We start from the raw sequence: 25,325 nt of genomic DNA on the forward strand, positions 1-25,325 counted from the left end.
GGCACACCTGAAGCGCAGCAGCTGTGCCATGGTAGCCCTTCAGTGGTGACATGTACTACAGCGATGGGACGGGTTCTCCGGTCACTGTAGTAAATCCACCTTTGAGGGGTGGTGGCGACAAGGATCAAAGGAAGAATTTCTGTCGACCTCGTACTGTCTGCACAGGGATTTAGGTCACCTTGACTACGTCACTCTGGGGTGTGGCTTTTTCACACCCCTGAGCAACATACCTGGGTTGATTGATTAATCTTCTAGTGTAGACCAGCCCCTCAGTGACACAGTAGTGACTACGTCACTGAAAGCTACATAAGAATAGCTAGGAGTAGAATTCACCCCAGTGGACATGAGCGAATGTTTGGCACCCAGCAATAAAAAAGAAACAGTTGCAATTCTTAATGCTAGAAGAATAAATGATGGATAACTATGGATTGACAAGAACATGTGTATACAAGCCCCCAGACATAGCAGTCAAGAGGGGTTTGGGAGACCTGCAGTAATTACATAATCAATGTCTTGTATTATATACATGTAGCCTTCTGAATTTCTAATACCCGCCAAGAAATGAGTGAAAGATTCACAGCACCAGGTTCTTTAGAACCATTGGTCTTGTTTATACTCATATCAGGCCTAATAATGTGCTTTACAATGTCTTTTCCTCTCTCAAATAATTTTATCTCAATGCAAAACAGTTGCTGCTGAGTGTTTTATCCCATGCCCTAAGTTTGGTTTACTGCAGCCATGAAAATCTGCATCAGGCCAACTGAAAGGTTAATTAGTCAAGTCTCTGGCGTTAATGTTGACATTTCCTTCCCATATCTTACTTTCAACGCAGTGACTCCAGGTGCTGGGCTCATGCCCCAAAACAAATCAGATCTTAGAGCACTGTGGATGTGCAGGCTGTAATGCCCCAGTCATAGAACTCGAGAGGTCTCTAGTCCAGTCCCCTGCACTCATGGCAGGACTAAGTATTATCTAGGCCATCCCTGACAAGTGATTTTAAGAGTAGGGTAGACAAACCTCCAATGATGCAGATTTCACAACCTCCCTAGGCAATTTATTCTAGTGCTTAACGACCCTGACAGTTAGGAAGTTTTTCCTAATGTCCAGATTAAACCTCCGTGGCTGCAATTTAAGTCCGGTGCTGCTTCTCTTATCCCCAGGAGTTAAGGAAGAGACAATTTTTCTCCCTCCTCCTTGTAACAACATTTTCTGTACTTGAAAACAGTTATGTCCCCTCTCAGTCGTCTTCTCCAGTTTTTTTTTTCAATCTTCCCTCATAGGTCACATTTCTAGACCTTTAATCTTCTTTGTTGCTCTTCTCTGGACTTTCTCCACTTTGTCCACGTCTTTCCTGAAATGTGGTGCTCAGAACTGGACACAATACTCCAGTTGAGACCATATCAGCGTGGAGTACAGCAGAAGAATCACTTCTCGTGTCTTGCTTACAACACTCCTGCTAATACATCGCAGAGGGATGTTTGCTTTTTTGCAACAGCATTACATTGTTGACTCATATTTAGCTTCTGATCCACTATGACCTCCAGATCCCTTTCTGCAGTAGGCAGTCTTCCTAAGCAGTCATTTCATCTCCATCTTGGGGGAGGGGAAGACCTGCCTCATCTCCCACCACACTGTATTTAGTGTTACTAACTCTCATGATTTTATCATGAGTCTTGCTATATTCGGTGTTTTTTCTTAAAGCCCCAGCTCCTGGAGTCATGTGATTAGGCAATCATCTCAGTTGTTATCTTTTAAGAGAAGTAAATTATTAGGCACCTTGTGTCTGTAGATAAGTTTGAAAATGTAACAAGCACATTCTGACAGCTCAGAAATAAAAAGCAAAAAGAATCTCACTTTTTTTCTTCAAGGCTCATGATTTTTTGTGGGGGGGGCAGGGGCAGTCTAGCTCCTAGTTTTTGAACACTATGGTTTGGCAATGCTCTGCATTCTAGGAAAAGCAAACAGATACAATAGAACTGATGCAATACTACAGTGCTTGCTCCACTCCTGCCCTGCAACGGGGAGCTGGAACTCTGCAGCTTCCTGTGGACTGTGAGGCTGAGCCCTGTGGCAACTCTAGCTGCAAGAACATGGAGGGCTGTTGGGGGTGGGTCAACTAAGTGATGAAAACGTGGTCGGTCTGCAAGGATCTAATGTCCATAACCCTACCTAGAAGTGGCGCTGTGGCTGCTATAGCCACGGCTGTGCAAACGATCTGTGCCCCTTCTCTGAGGGGAGGGGATTCCATCTGCACAGTGTAAACACATATCACAGGGCTTTTGTGGAGTATTTACCTAGTACACTGTGGTTCTAAAGAAGCCATCCTGATCTATCATGAAAGAACACAGGACCTGTCATGCTGGGGCAGAACAGTGAGCTAGCCAGTCTGCTACCCTGTCTCCAACAGAGACTTTCCCTGCGTCTTCAGAGGCAAATAGACCCCCGTCTAGTTGTGCAATATTACAACATAGGGAAGGGGCTGGATTTCTGCCTGACATTTCAGACATGCCCACAGCTTATCGTTGTTGGCTGGCCATGAATACCCTGATACTGGTTTTCAGCAACATGAAATTAAATGGGATAAGAAGTACAGTTTACAATGGGTAGCGGTTCTGCATTATGAGCATAAAACCAGCGGGGAAGGAAAGCTAAAGTCACTACATGATAAACTGTTGCACAGGATGTACTGGACTCTGCAGAAGTTAGACAGATGAGACTTGAGGGAAAAGCGACACCTCAGATCTGGGATCTTTCTGCAGAGCTTAATTTATGTGCTTTGGTCGTGCTCCAAACACTCCAGACTTAATTTGGTCTGGACATTTATTTGTCCTGAAATTATCATCATTTGTATTACAGTAGTGCCTAGAGCAGGGCTAGGCAACCTATGGCACGCGTGCCGAAGGCAGCATGCGAGCTGATTTTCAGTGGCACTCACACTGCCCGGGTCCTGGCCACCGGTCTGGGGGGCTCTGCATTTTAATTTAATTTTAAATGAAGCTTCTTAAACATTTTTTAAACCTTTTTTACTTTACATACAATAGTTTAGTTATATATTATAGACTTATAGAAAGAGACCTTCTAAAAACATTAAAATGTATTACTGGCATGTGAAACCTTAAATTAGAGTGAATAAATGAAGGCTCGGCACATCACTTCTGAAAGGTTGCCGACCCCTGGCCTAGAGGATCCTGCCAAAATTATGGCCCCATTGTGCTGGGCACTGTAGAAATACATAGTAATAGACTACAAGTATTTTGGGTCAGGAATAATCTAAATAGACAAGACAGAGTGTGGAAGGGAAATATGGTGACCAGCCAGCAAGTGTGAAAAATCGGGACAGGGGTGGGAGGTAATAGGAGCCTATATAAGAAAAAGACCCCAAAATCGGGACATCTGGTCACCCTAGCGGGAAATGCGGTACAGTGGTGAAATGACTTGCCCAAGGTTACACAGAGCCAGGAACAATGACCACATCTCCTGACTCGCATGGACCAAACTGCCTCTCTGCACAATGAATCCTACCACATTTTAGTATCATCCATTGTTCTGAGAAAGTATCTGTTCACAGCCTTGTCTTATGCAAAGAAGTTATTGCTGCGTCTGTGGAACACTGATCATACAGCAACAGTTAGAACAGAGACCGCCAAGGTGAAGATGCATCCTTAGAAAGATTAATTTATAATATACAGGTACAAAGTTAACTATCAGGGCACAGTGTCATTTGGGGGAATTTTGGTTCATGTTAAAAGCTACTCTAGTATTGATCTTACCCATTCATGACCACTACACTGAGGGTGGCAGATTGTAAGTGTACATTCATAAACAAAGAGCTACATTGTGTGAACATATAAGTTGCTAACAAATGTAAAACAGCAAAATCAGGAACAGTTACATCACCAGAAAGCAACCTCCAGCAGAGATCTCACAGCTCCCTAGTCTAGCTCCAAACAAAACCTGCAACCTTACCTCTGACCTACATCCATGAATATGTCTCTTAAGCCATCAGTACAGCACTAAATGCAAATATAATCAGATTCACCACTCACTTTAGTATTCTCTTATTAATGGCTAATTAAATGCACTGATTTTCCTGTCCTCAGTGGAGAGTGTGAAAACTTAGAAAGTATGTGATCTCTGGTACAGATAAATAAAGGAATGGGTACTTTGCACAGTGTCCAAAGAAGGGTAGCTTCTGCTACATGCTGTCACGGAGTTACCGGGCGAAGCTCACACATCTTCAGCTCCTGGATCCTGTCCCATGGGGAGACAGTCACTCCCCGACACCTCCTGGGTCTGCACAGGGATCTGGGCCATAGGCAGGGCGAGGGGCTTCACCCCAGGGAACTTCACCCAGGTCCCACAGTCCCTCAGCATCTGGGGCTGCACCACCACAGTTCTCTCTGTCCCAGGGTCTCGCCCCCGCAGGCGTGTTTCCCCACTGACCCCTGGGCAGCCCTCTATGTCTTTCTGCTCCACCATCACCAGTCCACGCTGCTGCTGCTTCTCCTGCAGCTTTTCCTCGGGCTCTTGCTTTCTCTCACGGTCCTCTCGCTCTCTCGGGCTCTGCTCCCATCCCATCCGTCTCCAATCTCCTGATGGGGAACCCAATCGTGAAGACCCTTGTCTGATTGGGGACCAGACTCCCGGGGATGCCTGGCTGATGCTCCAGCTGCTCTCAGATCCTCTTGTAGCCCCATCTGGGCCAGGAATCTGCTCCTCAGAGCGGTCCTTCTCCTCCAACTGCACGATTAACTGTGCCTTGGTGAACGTCCCCATGCGTAACCCTCTCTTTGTGCACAGGATCACAATGTCCTTCTTAAGGAGATGGCGATAGGCCATCACTTCACCGTTCCCAAGTGGCTTTGGACTCACAGGCCTGTGTGCTCTTGGCTCCCCCATAGTTTCCAGGAAGAACCCCTGGTGTGCCAGCCCTTCTCGTGGTCACCACCTCTTTGCCAGGGTCGAGCTGCAGACTCCTCCGCGCCTGGGACTGCTCCTGCAATCCCCAGGGGAACCCTGCTACTGCAAAAATCCTTCTCTCTCCCAGGGTCGAGCGGCAAGCTCCTCCGCCTCTGAGACTGCTAGTTGCAGTCCTCAGGGGGACCCCGTTACTCCAACAGTCCTTCTCGCTGGTCACACACTCCCAGAGGTTAACCGCCCCCTGAAACCGTCTCTCTCTGAGCCTTCAGCACGCCTGGTCCTCATTATCCCTCCTTTGTTTTACTGCTCCCCAGTCACTTACTGCAAGCAGCGCCATTCACGGGGTGCAGTACGTCCCACCGCTGCCACCAGTTGTCACGGAGTCCCCGGGCGATGCTCTGGAACTGCTCCCCACCAAGCCAGTCAGGACTTTGGGGAGCCTCCTCTCCCTTGGAGCAGACTTGTTCAGGGCAAGAAGCTCACACAGCTTCACCTCCTGGGTCTCTCCTTGGAGCATTCAGCATCCTCTGCCCCTCCGTGCGCTTCCCACAGCGAGTCCACCCCAGCAGGGTCCTGGGGAAGCCACTGGGTTCTGCACCCCCACTTCGCAGTCAGACATGACTCTTAGCCAGCCAGGAAAACAGAGGTTTATTCGATGACAGGAACAGGGTCTAAAACAGAGCTTGTAGATACAGCGAACCGGACCCCTCAGCCGGGTCCATTCTGGGGGGCAGTGAGCCAGACCCCCCACGTCTGCACTTCACTCCTCGTCCCCAGCCAGCTCCAGACTAACAACCCCTCCCAACCCCTCCTCTCTGCTCAGCCCCTTTCCCGGGCCAGGAGGTCACCTGATCCCTTTGTCTCCAACACCTTCAGCTGGCACCTTTGCAGAGGAGGGGCCCAGGCCATCAGTTGCTAGGAGACAGAGGGTCAGGCATTTAGGTGCACTGGCCCTTTGCTCTGCCAGATACTTAAGACCTGCCATGGGGACACTGAGGCACCAACACAGTATTCAGAGAAAACATTAAGAACATTCCCAGTTTGTCACACCCTGCACACACCCATAAACACATTGTCACAGTATATACTCACTCGTGAGTTGACTCCTCATGGCTGCATCTGGGGAATCAGCTCTCATCGGGTCTGGCGTCCCCTTCCGTCATTCGCTCACCCCGCAGCCTCTCTCTCCTCAGGACTCAGCTCTCCAGTTACGTCATTATACAGCCCCCCCTCCCACCCCTCCGGGGTATCAAAGTCTCTCTGGACCAGCTGTCTGGTTAGCATCTCCTACAATCCTGTGCCACTTCTCAGTGACTGGTAGAAGAACCCAGGCCTGCCCACTATTCCAAGTTCCAGCCCTGGGACCTTAAAATCAGCAGTCAATGTCTGCACAATCTCTAACCTTGCTGCTCTTTCCCTGGGCTGCTTCCTAGTCCACCTCCTACAGGCTTTCTTCTCCACCCTTCTGGGTAAACCCTTCCTTCAGGGCCAGGAACGAAGGACTTCTCTCCTCCACATCCTGGGTTCCGGCTTTTCCCTCTCTAAACCCAGAGAGTGACTATCAGCTTCTACGCTGCAACCCCTTTCTTCTACAACCTTCCTGGCTTTAGACCTTAGCCAGCTTCTCTCCCAGAGGGGCTTTATCAACCAGTAGCCATTTTCAATTAAGCCAGACTCTCCACCAGGTGCAGCCAATAAAGTTAATTGGTCCTAACTGCACCAGCCTAACTCTTCAGGGTTAGTGTGGGGTGAACAGCCTGGCGCACACATACATACAACACATCCCATAAACACATGTACAATACATCACAAACACACAACGCATCCCATAAACACGTGTACAATACATCACAAACACACAACGCATCCCATAAACATGTGTACAATAGATCATATAAACACACAACACATCCCATAAACACAGAGGAGATGTCTACACTGCAGTTAGACGCCTGCAGCTGGCCTGTGCCAGCTGACTCGGGCTCAGGCTAAGGGGCTAAGCCCAAACATCTACACCACAATTAAACATCCCCTTAGTCCCAGCCCTGTGATCCCAAGTCAGCTGGCACAGGCCAGCCACAAGTTTTCATACATACCCATCCATACAACCCATATATCCTCAACTATTTTAAAAAAGGCAACACATTCTACATGTGACCCATACAAGCCACCAGTGGTTGAGGGGGAAGGTTGTGACTTTGGTTTGCTGTTGGGTTGAGCAGTGGTGTCGGACGTATTGGGATTGCGTGCTGGGAGGAACATTTTGTATGTCTGAGATTTCTGCTTGGAGTTTATTTGCTGATGCCTTAACTGTTCATTCCTCTGTTCTGAATGCTTGCGCGGATGGTATTAGCCATAGGCCAGCAATCTTCATCATCGCTCAGTGTGTGGAGTTTGATTGTGAATTGCCTTGTTTTCTCATTGCACATAGTAAGTTCTGTGGTGACGGATGGGGCAAAGGGAGAAAGGCCGTGTAACGAGAATACTTGTAACATTAATACCTCCACATTTCTGCAGAACTAGTAGTGTGTACAATGTAGCTCCCACCTGCCTAGCTGTTATCACTACAGAGTTGAACGCAACCTTAACTATTGACCTGCTGATGCACCTCCACAATCTCACATTGTCCCGCCTGGTGCCCAGGCTCGAACCCTCAGATGGTTTTTATTTGGAGTGTTTTTACTTCTAGTGCACAATTATTAGGTATGCTTTCTGATTGACTGCTGAGTCACCACCTCTCCGGTGTCGATTAAAATGAGTATTTAGCTCTATGCCTTCACATCTGAATCTGTGTGTGTGTGTTCTACACGTTATTGGTTACGCACATCAGATGATAAAGGGTTTTATTTTACAAATAGCACCAGTGCGTGGGCGTGGTGGGGTTAGGCAGAGAGGAAAAACTTTTTGGCTTTTCAATGGTACATCGTAGTCAAGTATGCTACAGTAAGGATTATACTGAGGGTATGTCTACATCTACAATTTTGCAGCGCTGGTTGTTACAGCTGTATTAGTACAGCTGTATAGGGCCAGCGCTGCAGAGTGGCCACACTTACAGCAACTAGCGCTGCAAGTGGTGTTAGATGTGGCCACACTGCAGTGCTGTTGGGCGGCTTCAAGGGGGGTTCGGGGAACGCGAGAGCAAACCGGGGAAGGAGACCAGCTTCGCCGCGGTTTGCTCTCGCGTTCCCCGAACCCCCATGCAAACCGCAGGGAAGGAGACCTGCTTGCTCGGGGATTCGGGGAACGCGAGAGCAAACCGGGGAAAGAGACCAGCTTCGCCGCGGTTTGCTCTCGCGTTCCCCGAACCCCCCTGCAAACCGCAGGGAAGGAGACCTGCTTGCACGGGGGTTCGGGGAACGTGAGAGCAAACCGGGGAAGGAGACCAGCTTCGCCACGGTTTGCTCTCGCGTTCCCCGAACCCCCCTGCAAACCGCAGGGAAGGAGACCTGCTTGCTCGGGGGTTCGGGGAACACGAAAGCAAACCGGGGAAGGAGACCTGCTTGATTACCAGAGGCTTCCTCAGGTATGCTGGGATACCTGCTTATTCCACGGAGGTCAAGAAAAGCGCTGGTAAGTGTCTACACTTGATTACCAGCGCTGGATCACCAGCGCTGGATCCTCTACACCTGAGAAAAAACGGGAGTACGGCCAGCGCTGCAAACAGGGAGTTGCAGCGCTGGTGATGCCCTGCAGATGTGTTCACCTCCTAAGTTGCAGCGCTGTAACCCCCTCACCAGCGCTGCAACTTTGTGATGTAGACAAGCCCTGAGACTCACCAGTTCAACTCAAATAGGCTCAGTCCTGTAAAGTGCTGAGTGTTGTCCATTCCCACTGAAGTCGGCTGCAATTTTTGACCACAACCAATCTGGTCAGTGTCCTAGAAACAAAAGGCTCAAGAATACCCGACAAATCTTCCTGAGCTGTCTTCTTCTTCCCCCCTTTGAGCCTTTGCCACTCACTCTGGATCTTTGCCTTTTACTTCTTGAGGTCTCTATGGTCCTGATCCTTTCCCCCTTAAGTCAATGGGAGTTTGCCCATGACTCCAAATGAAGCAGGATCAGGCCCTACACACATAAATGTCTCTGGGTTTATTGTTTAGGGATGGGGATTTTCAAAAGCACCCAGGTGATTTAGGAGCACAAATCACATGAAAGCTTTGTGTGCCTAAGTCACTTGGGTCCCCTTTGAACATCCCCCCCATGGTGACACTGGAAATAAATACTCTGCTAGCCCAGTCTGCAGCTCTGACACCTTTAGACAGCTTGTTGAATATTTTGCACAAGTACAGTGAGCCATACAGCTGAAGCACAGGCGCTAGGTGCTAGCCCAGCATTCCCTTAATAGCCGTTTATTTTTTACATAGTAAAATGCGATTTTCACTGAGCTGGTGACATTGAGGAATGAAAGACTGAGTCCTACCCTTCCTACTGGGTGTCAGAAATAGATCTGGAGAGACGATGACTCACCTGTAATCGAGAAAAAGTGAATGGCATCAGAACGAGATTTAAAAGTTAAAATCTTTCTGACTGCATCTGCCAGAAGGAGGATATTGACCAACCCAAAGGCCCAGGCTGGTTTGGTGAGGATAGCATAGAACATGGGTAGCGCTTTGCACTATTATAGTATTTTGTACACAAGGATCTCAAAGCGTATCACACATACACGCACCATGTGAGGAAGGTCAGTAATATTATCCACATTTCACTGATGGGGAAATTGAGGTATAGAGAGGTGATGTGGATTGCCCAGGATCAGACAATGAGTCAGGAACAGAACCCAAGAGTTCCTGACCATACGCCTATTCAGGTCAAAAGTGCAGGTGGATTCCTCTCTGTTACTTTTCTGCTGCTTCTGGCCTGAGCCAAAGGATGATGTCAGAGTTGTCATGGCATCAGTATCTATGGAACCAAAATCATCATCATCGTGTAAGAAAAACTAAATAAGGACATGATCCTGCCGGGGGGGAACTCCCTTTGGAATCAATGGGTTTTTCCCTCCACAGGACCTGTACCTGATTTCTTTTTTCTTCTTCATCCGTTAGTGGGGGGGGGGGGAGGGGCAGACCAGAGGGGAGAGGAATAGCAGGGGGAAGGGGAAGAAACGGCTCCAGCCGAACAGAGTCTGTGGCTGGCAAAAGGCAGTTTCTTATTTCCTGCAGGAGGAAAACACAAGCTACAGCCCAGCTGCCCTTCACTTCCTATTTTTAGGCCAAATAACAGGTATATAGCAGTTTAGTGACTAGAAGCCATCCCTGCAGCGTGGAGGAGGGGTTCCACTGACCCGAGAGCCAGTAAATGCACCTGCAAATGCACCTAGCTTAGCTATTAGTCACACTAGTCCATGCCTGACACTGGGACCCTTTTCTGCTTTGCATCTGCTTCCCTTAGATATAACCAAGGGTCCCAGCCTCTTTTGTTGGAGCCTTTCACCTCTTGGGATGGGAGGGAGGATGGGGAATGCCCCCTCCCAGCACAGGCTCTGTCATTGCTCCTCACATACATCTTTCCAGCTCACCAACGACTGCACCGGGGTGTCTGTTGGTGGCTCTGTGGGAGGCTCTTGTCTCTGAGCTGCTTGACAGGGCAGAGAACAGAAGCTTGGTCTGGTGGGCTTCTGGTATAACTGCAATTTTGCATATGTGGGCCACTGTGGGAAGAGGGTGAGAAGGTGGGGTAGCTTTGAAGAAATCAGGAAGCACATTTGCAGAGGGACGGGGGTGGGTAGGGGGTGGTGCTGCTTTTCCCACCCGCACTGCTGCCCTGTTTTGCCCGGTGCACCTCCTGGACTAGCCCCATCAAGGCCGTAGCCCCATTGCAATAAGGGAGGCAGATAAACAGCAGGCCATTGGCAGGGCATGCAGCCTGAAGCACCCAGTTAACAAACAGAAATCCATGCAACGAGCAAAGCTGGAGATGGTGCAATAAGGAAATACAGGTAGGAATAAAAATCGAAACAGATCTGGGTGCAAGGACGAAGAGAAGGCTGCACCTTTATGTCCACCCAGACTCCCCCCGCCCGCCCTCCATGGTACCTCCCACTCCCTAAGGCACGCACGACACCGGGCGAGCCCATACGGCAAGGAACAGGGGTGAGGGGCAGAGAGGCAGGCTCTGGCTGCACCCGCCGCGGCAAGGTCTGTGCGCGAGACGCGGGCACCCGGGCAGGCGGTGGCGCGAGCCTCCCCCACTCCCTGCTCGCACGCGCCGGCTGGGTCTGTGCTGCACAGCCAGGAGCCGGGGCGGCGAGGAGGCGAAGCTCCAGCAAGCGGACCAGCGCCTGGGAAGGATGGAAGGAGCCTCCTTTGGAGCGGGCAGGGCAGGGGGGGACGTTGACCCTGTGGATTTTCTCAAGCAGCCTCAGACCATTCTCAGGATAGTGGCCTGGGTAAGGCAGAGCGTCGTCATTTTAAATGGTCATTTATTTATTTTTCCCTGTGGAGACATTGCTCCCTTCATCCTCATTTTCTCTGGCACCCTCCAGTCTTGCAAGATCGTGATGCAAACAGGGGCTGCTGGAGTGTTAATAAGAAATATCTTGCATGCTTGGCTTTGCTTTTTCTTTTAATGTTTGGTGGCCCAGGCTGTTTGAATTATTTTATTTCTTTATTTTTTGCTAAGCAAGAGGGAGGGGAAGTGGGCACAGCGATCAGGAAGGGTGCGCGGGGAAACGGCTAACCATTTTATTCTGACTAGTTTGTGCTGTCATTCCTCCCGAAACCCCAGTCAAAATAAGAGGAGAAATAGTCACAAATGCTGATTTTTGTATTATTATTATTACAGTATTTGCAGAGTGGAAAGATCACTTCTGTTTGCTCACAGAAGTGGAAGTCTCTGCCTCCTCTCTGTAAAAAGGAGGGTATTCTTAGGGATTTATTTTGCAACTGTAGATGGGTCATTTTTCATGGTCTCTGTCTTTTCTGATGCTTAAACGAATGGTAGGATGATGAGGAAAAGCCTGCAGAAATCGGTGGTCAGAAGACATTTTTCTTCTATACTTCGTGATCTATCCCTACCTAGATTCCTATGTTAATACAAAATGATATAATGGTTTGCTGTCAGGCAATTTTTTTTTTAAATTCCTATTGCCTTGCCGAAAGCACCAGACTGAATACGTTCTCCGGACGCCTGCTTTTGGGTGGCTTTGATCGTTGGTGTTCCATGGGCAGCAATGTGGAAAGCTACATAAGGAGCTTTGCTTAAATCGATTATGCCAGGAGGTACAAGGGTTAATGCCAATGCTCCACCCATAACTTGCCTAATTGTGCTTAGGTTTTATGTGCTGAGACCTGCAAGCCTGTGCTGACGGCACTTTGGTGAATTGGGCACCTCAGGCCTTCTCCTAAAAGACCTTAGCCAAAAGCCCACATCACAATAAGCACCTCTAATGCGGTCCCCTTGATGGGAGCGTCAGCAGAGAGGCCAGGGGTTGAGATGGTGGTGGATACCTTTTCCTGATTTAGAGGCAGGGAGGGTCCTTCTAGGTTCAGAGTGAGGTTCAGTGGGGTATAGGGGAAGCTTGCACTGCTGTTGACCTGGCTCTACCTGTCGTGTGGAGGAGGTTAAGGGCTTTGCTGGGTCAGAGCCGTAACCCATTCTCCGGTGCTTTGAGAAAGCATCTGAATGTGATACTGGTGTGGACGAAAATGGAGGCCGATTGCCGGCACAAAACATCAAGGCCAGTTGTAGATCGGTTCTTTTGCACATGATTGACACAGTGCGTGGCAGCGACATCTTCATAGATGCTTATGACGCGTCACCTGGATCCAGCATGGGAGACTTGGGTACTACAGTTGGGAAACAGGAATAGAATACAGAATATGGCATTAAAAAACAGCTCAGAAAAAGTTCCCGCACATGTTTAGTGGCTGATTGATCAAACAGGAATCTTCGGGAAATTTTAAACCACAAGGGATCTGTCCCAAAGTGAGAAAGAAGGGCCTGAAACTGCTAGCACTTATATATCAGATTAATTCTAAGCATGTGAGTCTCCCTGTTTACTTTGAATCTACTCATGTGCTTAAATTTAAGCCCAAGCATAAGTTGTTTGCAGGGTTAAGGGCCTGATCCAAAGCCCATTGAAGTCAAAGAGCATCTTTCAGCTCACTTCAGGGGGCTTTGGATGAAGCTCCAAACACCTGCACGAGTTCATTGAAAAATGCTGCAGGCCACGTTTTCCAAATATAGGCCCTGATTCTGCAAGCTGATCTCTTCAGGGAACCCTGCACCTACACGGGTCAGCTTGCAGGCTCGGGGCAATGGCTGGTACACATTTGGGTCTTGCTCGCAGTGGCCAGCTGAAGTGTGGTTCAGTCAGATCAGCTTGCACTGGCGTAAAGCCGTGTTTCAGTCAAGAGGACTCCTGTGTAGACGGACACATTTCCTTGTGGCCTCGCGTGTCCTGATGAGTTAGTCCACTGCATTTGTTGGGTCAGGTTTCCTCCTGAACACCTGTCCACATGTGTGTGGGCAGCCCTCAAATTCCGTAACATTATTGCATCCTACAGCCTCAAGAAAGCACATTCACTGTACCTCACGTTTTAAAACATTTTTTGCAGACTTTGTAAGCCCAGGCATTGCGTGAAGGGTACATTGTGAAGACAAAAGGCAGTTCTTGCCTGCAAGCTCGTTTCAGCAGTTTTTGCTGGAGTTGTACCCCAGATTGCTGGATTCAGGGTATGAAATGCAGCTATCCTGGCATAAAATATTGTGATTATTTATTATTTCCACTGCAGTAGCACTTAGGACCCCCAATCATGGACCAGGACCCCGCGGTGTGCTAGGTGCTGTACGAACCCAGATCAAAAAGACTGTCCTTGCCCCCAAAGGACTTGTAATCGAAGTAGGAGGAAGAGCGGAGCTTATCTGTTGTTTACTAGGGGTGATTCCTTCTCTTTATACCCCTTAAAAAACGTGTTCCTGTATATTTTTAAGCATGCAGTTAAAGTAATTGGACCACTCCCCCATGATTCAGTCCCTTCCAACTGCCCAGCCCAGTCTCCTCCAGTGTGGAGTTGCCCTGACACCAAAGGTTTGGCTATCAGATGTAGTATGGCTTGTTGGATGTTTGGGGCACAGAGGGGAGCAGGAGAGTCATTATACTGTTCAGCCAATAGTCGAGCCCAGTTCCGCTTGCTTCTCTCATCGGAGTAGTTTAATTGAAGTCAGTGGAAGCCTTCTTGGGTGCAGCAGAGCAGTACAACACCTGTGCATTATGTATGTCCCACTTCAGGCCGCGATCCTCCAGCATTGAAATCAATGGGAGTTGCACTGCTGGTTTCACTGGGAGCAGGCAGGGCCTAATTCCTTCAGTGGGATTCTGGCAGTACAGAGTTACACATGGGCTGCAGGACTGAGCCCTTCGTCTGACGTTTGAGGGCCTTACTGATGACTGTTGACCAGCTCAGAAATCCCCAGTGAAGTTTACAGTTCCAGATAGAATGAAAATGATTTCTTTAAATATACTATAGCATTAATTTCTGAAGAACAAAAGGCTCCTGGCATATGCAGAACTTTCTGGCAGTCATAACTGGAAAGCCCCATGAAACCGTTCCTCATTTGTCTCTTCACTCACAGCTGATGCAGCTTGTGAGTCAAGATATGATAACACTTGTTTTTTTATGGAGTGAAATGAACTTGGTAGTAAAGGAGTTCATGCAGTCACCCGCTCCTTTCTTTTACATCTGTCCTATTATTAATATATACATTTTTAAATCGTTGTAGTCGAAAATGAGACACCTTCAATTTAATGTAGACATAAATTTATGTATCAGAGGGTAGCCGTGTTAGTCTGGATCTGTAAAAGCAGCAAAGAATCCTGTGGCACCTTATAGACTAACAGACGTTTTGGAGCATGAGCTGCATCTGAGGAAGTGGGTATTCACCCACGAAAGCTCATGCTCCAAAACGTCTGTTAGTCTATAAGGTGCCACAGGATTCTTTGCTGCTTTTACATAAATTTATGTTTGTTGTTTAAAATAAGTTTTAACAAACCTAATCTGAATAGAAAGATTTTGACAAATTCTCTTGAATTTCAGTAAAGGATTTTTCTCCCCTGCCAAGGCTGGAAATACCCAAACACAGTCACATTGCACTAGTGCAAGTGTAGGCTTGGGAGGATTCGATTGTTGTCGGTAAATATTGATAAACATTGATTGCACTGTGTGCACACAAACCAGTGCAAAAATATTTCCATCAGTAATAATCAAAATGTACAGTAAGAAAAATGCTGCTTGAGAACTTCCTAGAATTTGATTTAAGGTAGTTTACTTTGTGTATTTTGACATATGATACTGGCAGTTTGTGTTTTAATGGTTATAAAGCTGTAAGCTTCTGAATCTGTGTCTACTGGCTTTAAATAATCACTCTGACCCCACCCCATTCTCTGATTCTGCATAATTTCCTGCAGCTGTGAAAATTTAGATAGATAAAAATCTACAAAAAAGCTTAAAAATAAACATCAATATTATTCACTGAAATGATAAAACAATCAAATTCTGCCTTCTCTATGCACGTGAGCCAGAAAACAAAAGTGATCGCAAGTGGAAAATGAAACTGATTGGCCTGTGAGATGTGAAAACAGAAATAGTCTAAATGGAGAAAAAGAAAATATAATTTATGAAATTCTTTAATTATTTATAACCTAATGTCCTGATACGGCTGCACAGGGCTTCCCAGGGTGCTTCGAATGACCATGCTTGCATGGAACCACATAGGTTCACTTGGGCTCCAGGGCCTGCCAGAGTGAATCTCAGTGCAGGAGCAGGGCCTAAGTTGATTGGTAACACAGATAAGGAATTGGATATTTTCAAAAAAGTATTGGCGGGCCAGATGCTCCTCTGGTGTGAATCATAGAGATGCCGGGCTGGAAGGGACCTCGAGAGGTCATCGAGTCCAGCCCCCTGCGTTGAGGAAGGCCCGAGTAAACCTAGACCATCCCTGACAGGTATTTATCCAACCTGTGCTTAAAAACTGCTAATGATGGAGGTTCCACAGCAATGCTCCATCAACCTCTTTGGAGCCTGTTGATTTAAACCAGGGGAGGATCTGTCCTGTGACTCTTGACAGCTACCCTTAAATATTTGGTCCCATTTGTTTTTATTTTCTTAGTAACAGTTAATTTCTAGTTTATGCTGTCGGGTTCCATACAGAAAGCCTTTCCTTTGCACTGAATTCGCTTGTCTGGGGTTTTCTTGCAACCCTCTCTACACTGTTGACAGTGAAACCTGTCTTAAGTAACTAGACAGGGGACAGGCCAAAATCAATTGCTTAACAGAGATGGAGCAGCATTGTAACCATCTCTCCAGTTTCTGAGAAGTGCCTTTGGGTGGCCTTTTCTGACAGTAGGTTGCCTACGCCTAGTTATAGCAAACCCTCCCTACTTAGCAAAGCAGTTAAGTTTGTGCTGAAGTGCTTTGCTGAACTGTGGCCCTAATGAAGAGATCTCTGCTGGTTTCGCTGTGTTAAGGAAAGCTGATGATGCTTTGAATGACAGAAGTTGCTGTCTTTCCCTTTATTCTTAGCTCAAGTTTGTTTTGTTTTGCCAGAAGGAGACTAGGGCCAGAGCTGGCTTCTATTTGTGCTCCTGGTACAAGATGTGTCTAGTAGGAAAAAAAACAACTCCATGCCTGGTGGTAGAACAGATGGGCAGCAAAACAAGGAGAATACAGTACCAGCGTTATTCTTACCACTGTACTTTAGCGATCTGCTGGGATGTGCTGTCCACATCCTCCCTTCCTAGGGAGTATCACGTAGACAGAAATACGGCTTCAGGGTGAGCTGTGGGAGGTCAGGAGTGGAAGGTTTGTTTTGTACAACATTTGGAAACAAAATTGTTCCAAGTGATTCGGGCTGGATCCTGCAAACCTTTACTCACCCGAGTAAGTCTTGGTCATTCAAAGAGTACTACTGAAGCTGAGCTGACTGATCACTTGGTGTCATTATCGTCATGGCAAATCTCACAAAGATCCTTGCAGATAGCAAGCCACCCAGATCAGCTTCTAGCTAGATCCTTAAGGTGGTCTGGCCAGCCCCATCCTACGAAGGGGTCTGGGCACCTCCTATGAGACAGTGACCACAGAGGAGAATCGGGCCCAATTCAGCAAGCTGTTAAATTGCTCCCATTGTCTCCAAGGACACCACTGGCTCCTTACTTTTTAAATCAGAGACGGGGAGAGTAAGGATGCTCTTGTGCTTATGGTATTCTACTGCAACTCAGAAGTTCTGGGTTCTGTTTCCAGCAATCCTAGTTTACATCAGCTGAGCATTTAACCCCATATTTATGCTAAGTATTATTAGTGGAATATTAACTTCTGGATTTTTTCTGGTCTGCTTGACTGTTTGGTTTAGGACCTCAGGATTTTCTGTATTAATTCTGTACTTCCTTATTTTGTAGATTACATGCAGAACTTTACATAACTTAAATGTAACTTCTTGGTAATTGAATTATACAGAAGTTCCCTTGTGTCTGAGCTTAAACTGTTACTAAATTCCCTTTTTCCTGTCAGCACTAGTTGGAAATGCAGTCTGCTTGACATGTGCTCAAATTGCATTACTAGATTAGGAACTTTGAATGGACAATCAGTTTTTGCCAACATTGTTGCCATATAACAAAACATAAATTTAGCAGGAATCGGTCATGTGTTCATCAATGTGTCCCTTTCATGTGCTGATTAGTCAGTTAGACGTGCCCTTAAACATATTGCCATCAACATCAGCTAACAAGCCTCTTCTGTGCCAGAGTCTGGAGTCAAATCTTTGCTCTGTTGTCCTAGCCATAGGCCCTCTTGAAAGATCTTGCAGTGCATAAAGTATCTCTGAGGTGCCACATCCTGCCTGTAAATGCTCTTGAGCTATTCTGAGGTGGGAACTTCCCTAGAAATGGCAACAATAAAAAGGAATAGGAGAGTAACAGGGGGTCTGAGTTCAGGGCACTCAGCACCTCACCAAGAGAGAAATCACCTCTGTGCAGCGTGCCAGCACAATGTACCTCTTAAGACCAGGGTTTAAGTGGAACTGAAATGATGAATAGGCCCCAGGGCCAGTGCCCATTGTGTTGGGCCTATGCAAGGGGTGAATTTCATCCTGAAATGCTCAGCACTTTGCAGGATCAGGCCCATTAGATAATTGTGCTGTGGTATCCCTACCAAGGCCCTCCGGTGCTGTCCGAACGTGATTGAGGATGCTCAGCACCTTACAAAAAGCACTCAGCTCCTTGCTGAGTCAGGTCTTCAGCAAGGGAAGAGTTTTAGGATGGGACTAAAAAACAAAACCCCACTCCAGGCTCAAGCATCACAGGCATGTTTTCCATTGTTATTGTTATGATTATAATTTATTATTTGTATTATGGCAGCACCTGGGTGCCCTAATCATGGACCAGCACTAGGCACTGTATGAACAGAGAACAGAGAGAGAGTCCAGGCCCCAGAGAGCTTCTAATCGAAGTGTAAGGCAAGAGGCAGCAGGTGGAGAGAGACAGACTGATCGGGAGCACAAGGAAACAACGATCCAGCACTGGTCAGCATGCTGGGCAGTGACTTAGCAACCTACCCAGCCATATTTCTCTGCAAGATTTACACACAAAATCAGTGGTGGGAATAGGCCCAAAATGCACAATCTGCTCACCTCAGACTCTTTGGTGGTGTTCACATAATTGAGCCAGCAACTGAGAGGTGGTTTTCTTAATGAAATATTCTAGGTCTTTCTAGTATAATCTGGACTAGTTCTTTTTTGCGATCCAAAAAAAGCATGGAGACGGCCCCATACTCACGGCTCCTGAAGGACAGATGGTGCACGTTATGATCTTTGTAGCAAAGCCTTGATACTATGGGGATGGGCACCTGAGCGATGAATATATCAGTTAATAATAGCAAACGTACCGGGTCTAAATTCTGCATTTACATGCATGCCTAGGGCTCACAAGGAGATTGTGGGGTGGGACACGTGTCTTTGTAGGCAGAATTTAGCTTTAAACTTAATCCCCGCAGACAAATTTTGTCTCTCTCCACTAATATAATATAATCTGGGCCTCATCCGGCAGCCTTGAGACAGGCAAAATTCTCAGGATCAGGCCCTATATATGCAAAGCAGGAATGTCCTAAATGCATGGTTGTCCATGCATGATCATCCCCTCCCATGAGAGGAGACTGCTTGGGTGGTGGAGGGAAAGAGTCTTTTGTGGTGCGTTCCCCAGACTGTTCCATTGGGCGCTCCTGGGTTGGCCCCAGCCCCACAGGATGAACATGGCCTGAAACCCTGCAGATTCTGGGGGATTCTGCTCCCTGAGGCTCCCTGCCTCCTAGCTCCCAGGAGGGAAGGAAGGAGCCGCACCTGCTAGCACTTTCCCCACCAGCGCTTGCCCCACTGGGAGGAGTCATAGCCATCTGGGGTAGACATGCATATGCTGGCTCTGATCAAACTAGCAAATAGCAGCCTGGCGGGGGCGGCTCAGGCTCGCTGCCCAAGTGCGTACCTCAGATTGTGCTGCGCTCACGTGGCCGGCTAAAGCCACCTCCTGCATGGCCATGTTGCTATTATAGCTCACTCGCTCAGTCACAGCTAGCGTGTGTATTTCTACCCAGGCTACCTCCCAGCTACTGTGGAGACACATCCTGTGCGTCCCACTCTGCAGGGAAAGGCCACGGGGAAATTAGCTGGCATTAGCTTCTACACAGAACTGGGGAGGGGGGATGGTCCAAGTGTCCCCATCTGCTGCCTAGTCCAGTCCCTCCCTGCACCTCTCCATGGAGCCTGGAACAGGGAGGGGATGGTGCTGCAGAGGCAGATGGCCTCCTTACATGGGGTGGGCATAGCCAAGCCTGGAGGTTGCCGTCTGTGCATGGATCTTGGAAGGATAAGTGGGCTCCAGAACAGGAGTGGATAGCTCCTCTGAAGTGTGTGCCTCATGGGACACGAAGAGGGAAGAAAAATCTTCTGACTCCCATCCCCTGCCATTCATGTGGAGCACAGTTTAATACTGGGAAATAAACGAACGAGGTCTGCAGTCAGATCTGCGCTAGGCAGGACTCCAGAGGTGGTCATCATCTCACAACTGCGTGCCTGTTGTTACTAAAACTGAATATTAAGAGTCGAGGGTGAGCGACCTGAGCACAAGACTGGAAGCCAGGAGCTCCTGGGCTCAAATCCCACTTCTGTGACCAGTGCCACTGTAGCCTTGAGTGAGTAATTTAACCTCAGCAAAAATCTGCATGGTGGGGCTACGGGACAAAGTTCACCTCTGTGCAGAGATCATAGGCTTTGCACTGGCTCTCTGCATGTGGTTGAATTGCACCACTAACAGCAGTCCTTGTCCCCCTCTGTTTCCATTTCCCCGTCTGGAAATTGGGGATAATACCTAAGGGACTGAGGGCCAATGAATGTGTGTAAAAGCATGTGGAGGATGCAGAAGCCGTGTAAAAGAATGCATGTGCTGGGTACATGCTAATTCACCCAGAAGACACATCCATGGGCTAAGTATCCCAGTGTTCTTACCTTGGCTATTGGCAGCCGAATGGCTGCACTGGCTGCATGGCCATTTGGGACATGGAGGCTCTCTGTGCTGTGGGCAGCAAGACCTCTCCCAGGATGATGGGTATTATATTAATTAGGGTAGCTGTTATTTATTATCTGTGCCAGACACAAGCAGGGTGCTTGGCACTGCCCAATAAACCAAAGGAAAGACAGTCTGTGCCCCCAGGAGTTTACAGTCATGCACAGCAGGGTGCATTCTGAAAGCCAGAAGCGGGGAGAATTTAGGCCACAATTTTTCCAAAATGACTAGTGATGTCAGGTACCCAACCAGAAAGTGCTGAGCATCCATTCTGTGGAAACTAGGGCCTTTATGGTGTCTCAGGTTGGACATTTGATAATCACCAGGCAGGTTGGAAAATATCAGACTTTTTATTTTTTCTCCACATGGTTTTGATAATTCTCTGATGAACACTGTGGGCAAAGCGGCTGTTGGATTGAGCTGCTTGGGAAGGGCCAGTTGTGTTTTGTCGGATTTTTGTTTGTTTATTTGTTTTTAATCATGTGATGGGGAGGTTTGTTTTTTTGCAAAACTTTTTCAACCAGTAGCTGGAAAATGAAAAAACCAGTGATTTTCAAAAATGATTTTTTTGGCAAAACCTTTTACCAAACCCTGAACTGTTTTACCTCGAATTTCAGTGTACATTTTCAGCCCAAATGAAGTTTTTTTGTGAAGAATTTTGGTGTTGGTTGGGAAAAAAAAGGTTTTGATGAGAACATTTCAGCCAGCTCTGCTTTTGGAGCATAACTTTCATATGCCTACACTTGAATTTGTTTTTTTAGCCATATGAGAGGAACTGCAAGTGTCCCTAACAAGGTGCTGTTCGTGTTCCCTAGCATGAAATGAGCAACACTCAGGAACCGCTTGGATTCCTGGGAGATTGCTGACTGAGCAGGTATGCAGGGAATATCACTTTTGATGCCTGAAATACAGCTGCAGTCTCCCCGTCCTTCACTGCTGGTGCTCAGCGCACATCCCTGCACAAGGTAACCCTGAGGATACCCAGTCACGTACGAATCTTGACGTAGATAGGAAGAGAGGAGCTGAATGGATGATGTTGGAGAGTAGCCTCATCTGTGCCTGATGGTCTCCATAGACCATCCTTCCCTGTGAAAGGACTAGCACGGAGGGCAGCAGCGAGACCGCTGGGGATTGGCTAAGTAGGTGCTGGTCACATATGTTAGGGCTGGTGCTCGCCATCTGCTTTAACACAGGCAGCCTGTTCTTCCATATGTTAGATTTTGCAGAGGTTGCCAGCCCTGGAAGGTGAAGTCCTGCAGAATGAGTGCTGCCTGGCCAGCAATGTGCATGCTCTGCTTTGAGCAGGGGGTTGGACTAGATGACCTCCTGAGGTCCCTTCCAACCCTAATATTCTATGATTCTCTGAAAATGGTGTTTATTTGTGTGTGTGTGTGTGTGTGTGTGCGCGCGGGGGGAGGCACTGGACTCTTGGCCTTCTCTCATGGCCAGCAGCGTGCAGGGACTGTGGCAGGGATGAACTCCCTGAGGAGATTACAATCCAGGCCAGGAATCCTGATCCCCTCTCCCGTTTTGAGGCAGAACAGGCCCTGGGGCAGTGGGTGGTGTAGGGGGAAGCTTGCCTTGCCTCTGTCCTTGCTGTCCCTGGTTTGTGGGAGAATGAAGGCCTCCAGTCTTCTAGGCCATCGATCCAGCCCCTTTCACCAGTGCTAAACCCAAGGGGCATGGCACAGAATGGCACCCAGCGTCTCTTTTCTCTGCACAGCACCCTGCTCGCTGATGGTGCTGGAGATAACTCCTAAATGATAACAACTTGCTCATCGGCCACGCCTGGCCTACATGGATGCCAATTAGTGCCAATCGGGCAGGTGGTTTCGCTGAGGAGGGCACTGATATTCTGGGTACTGGCTTGAGACGCACCAAGGCCATGCCATCCGGGTCATCTGAGGGGTGGTAGCAGCTGCAAGCAGCGTTCAGTCAGCTCGCTCCTTCTGGTTGCTTGAAAGTCTCTCCTGAGCGTCTCTGCTCGTGGAGCCAGGGCTCATGGCAGAGCTCTGGATTCGCAGTGGGGGCAGGGGGGCTGAACTTGAGCTCCACGGTGCCGAGGCCTAGAGGCTCCATGACAAGGCACCCCCAGTGGAAAGTGAATGGATTTCAGGGCAGAACACAACCTCTTTCCCCCAGAATTCAGCCATATCTCCAGCCCCTCCACTCCACGTGCCTCAGTTTGCAGCCAGATGTGGCAAGAGTGTCGGTGGGAGGAGGCCAGTGCGGGTTCTCCCAGGAGGATTGTGCTGTCTTGCAGCCCCATCGTCCTTGGGGAGCCTCAGGGGGTGAATTTAGTACTTGTAAGTGGAGAGGCAGTGTGGTCTAGTGGATAGGACACTGCACTGGGGGTCAGGAAGGCCAGGTTTCATTCCTGACTCTCTCACTGGATTGCTGTGTGGTCTTGGGCATTTCTCCTCTTAGCTGTGAGGCTGTGAGCTGTCCCGGCTAATGACTGACTCTTACTGTCTGAATATACAGCACCTACCCCAGGGAGAGCCTGAATTCATTTGGGGCTTGCCTGCTCCACCACAGATTTCCAAGTGTACAAATCTCTTAGGCCCAGATCCTCAAAGGTATTTAGGCATGTAACTGCCACTGATTTCAGTGGGACGTTGTTGCGTTAAATACCTTTGAGGAGCTGAGCCTTAGTCTCTCTCCTGTGTGTACCATGGGGATAATAATACCTCCCTCCTGGGGGGGCATGAGGATAAATATGTTAAAGGTTGTGGGTGCTCAGATATTCCAGTAACACAATAGATAGATAGATAGATAGTGAGGTGCTACGTAACAAATAATAATCATAAAGGTGACGTGCTAAGCAGCTGTCCCTGTGCAGGCAGGTTCTTGAGGAATTCAAGCTGTAATTAGGAGGCCACGCTGGTGAGAACTCATTAACCAAATGGTGAAAATACCCCTGAATTGTTATTATTATCTACCTATTTGGGGGGGACAGTTTCAGGTGAAAACTCATCTATTTTAAAAACACAGATCCCCTCCCCAGCACTACTGGCCACATTCTGAGATGATTGAAACTGGAAGGGTTTTAAAAATGGAATTTACTTCTTTTGGATCCCTTTTCCCTCAGTCAGCGAGATAGTCAGACCCATTCTCATGCGCTATCATCATGGTGCAACGTCTGGGTCACAAAGGCTGCAGGGGAGGTTTATCTGATTAAAAAAAACCACATTGCCCCTGGAATTGAAAGTAAATCAGTGAATTTTTTTTAATGATCTTGGGCAAAATTTCCAGAAGCACCTAAGTGACTTAGGAACCTGAATATTCAGAAGTAACTTAGGTACTTAGCCGCATAAGCCTCGGGCTCCCAAGTCACTTTGGCACGTCTGAAAATTTTACCCGTTAGCTTCAAACATTGCAGTCCAGTGCCCATTGGGAATCTTTCCATTGATGCTGGATCAGTCCTGTACCTGCATGTTGGGCTGAATTTGACCAGAGGCCCTTTTAAAGTCCAGTAATAATACACTCCAGCATGCTCTGTTGCAGTGCAATAGCTGCATTTCTCAAGTGCTGGAGGGAGTCGTCATTTCACTGCCCACATACCAGGGCTGAATGGCTGTGGCTCTAAAAGTTCATGACAGCTTGCTTACAGAGTTGTGCACTGGGCATATTATACACTGAGCAGGCATGTCTCATTTTAAGCAAACAGTTCGTAACACGCTAAAACTCCAGGAGCTATGATTAGACAGTTAATAGCATGAAGGAGAAATCCAGGTTGTTATTCCTGGAAGGACTGAGTAGGACAGTAGAGTGAGATGCTAGGCACACCACGCTATCCGCTGACCTGCCAGCAAAATAATCCTGTGAAATAAGATGTTCTCAATTATTCATGCTGTCCAGGCTCACATTATTTTTGTCAGGGCCTGTTTTTTTAAATGCTGCTGGTATTTCCGAAGGCAACCAACAACTTTACATTATTTATGAACAGATTTTTACAAATGCTGAGATTACAGCTGTTGCCAATGTGGAGCGAGAATTATGATTGCTGGGGATTTTCTTTCAACGCAGCATATTTGTGTTTGCGTGGTGGTATTCCCATCTCACTGTGACAATGGAGTGCTCCACAAAGGAGATTGCTATCTGGGCAGTATGTGCAGGTGAAAGCGAATGAGGCAGGCTGCAGTAGACTTTAAGGCTGATGCTCAGAGTCAAGGTAGGTAGGGCTGTGGTTGGAGCGGGGAGCAGTGGAGATTGATTGAACAGGAAGAGCAGGGAAAGCTCAGTGAGCAGGATCTGATCATCTCCCAAGTGACAGAGAATTTAGGAGAAGAAGGAGGGGCAAGGCGGACCTGCTGGTTTATAGCCTGAGCCAAAACTGCAGGCCCAGACACCTCTAGGTTTTGAGGGGTTGAGAAACTGCTTGTGAATTGTGCAGCTGGCTGTTAGCTGTTTTTTCCCACAATGCACAGTCAACCTGTGGAACTCCTTGCCAGAGGATGTTGTGACGGCCAAGACCATAACATGGTTCAAAAAAGAACTAGATAAGTTCATGGAGGGCAGGTCCATCAATGGCTATTAGCCAGGATGGGCAGGGATGGTGTCCCTAGCCTGTTTGCCAGAAGTTGGAAATGGGCGATGAGATGGATCACTTGATGATTCCCTGTTCTGTTCATTCCCTCTGGGGCACCTGGCACTGGCCATTCTCGGTAGACAGGATACTGGGATAGATGGACCTATGGTCTGACCCAGTATGGTCGTTTTTATGTTCTTACAATCTGTGCTGTGGGCTGAACCAAACACCTCAAATGTGCTGAGGATTAAGACTCAGATCCAAAGTTCACAATCCCACCTCTGATTTTAAGTCGTGCTTTCCCAGGAGGATGTGATTTGAGGTAACTGAA

The 25,325-nt window shown here is 47.9% G+C and overlaps 1 protein-coding gene and 1 long non-coding RNA gene across 2 annotated transcripts in view; one reads left to right on the forward strand and one right to left on the reverse strand.

The window, feature by feature from the left end:
* Positions 1 to 1,322: 1,322 nt before the first annotated feature.
* LOC115658213 lies at positions 1,323 to 23,494 on the reverse strand. The gene is made up of 3 exons (XR_004002206.1): positions 23,484 to 23,494; positions 16,878 to 16,884; positions 1,323 to 1,437 (listed from the first exon to the last, which is right to left on the reverse strand). It is a non-coding gene; the product is annotated as an uncharacterized LOC115658213 (long non-coding RNA).
* The window catches only part of SYNGR3 (synaptogyrin 3), a 36,289-nt gene continuing 22,007 nt past the window's right edge, over positions 11,044 to 25,325 (forward strand). Inside the window, exon 1 of the mRNA XM_030576716.1 lies at positions 11,044 to 11,304. Within this exon, the coding sequence (XP_030432576.1) occupies positions 11,206 to 11,304 (99 nt within the window). The 5' untranslated portion in view covers positions 11,044 to 11,205. The remainder of the gene's footprint in view (positions 11,305 to 25,325) is intronic.

The sequence above is a fragment of the Gopherus evgoodei genome, chromosome 10, assembly GCF_007399415.2.
Source record: "Gopherus evgoodei ecotype Sinaloan lineage chromosome 10, rGopEvg1_v1.p, whole genome shotgun sequence".
NCBI lineage: Eukaryota > Metazoa > Chordata > Testudines > Testudinidae > Gopherus > Gopherus evgoodei.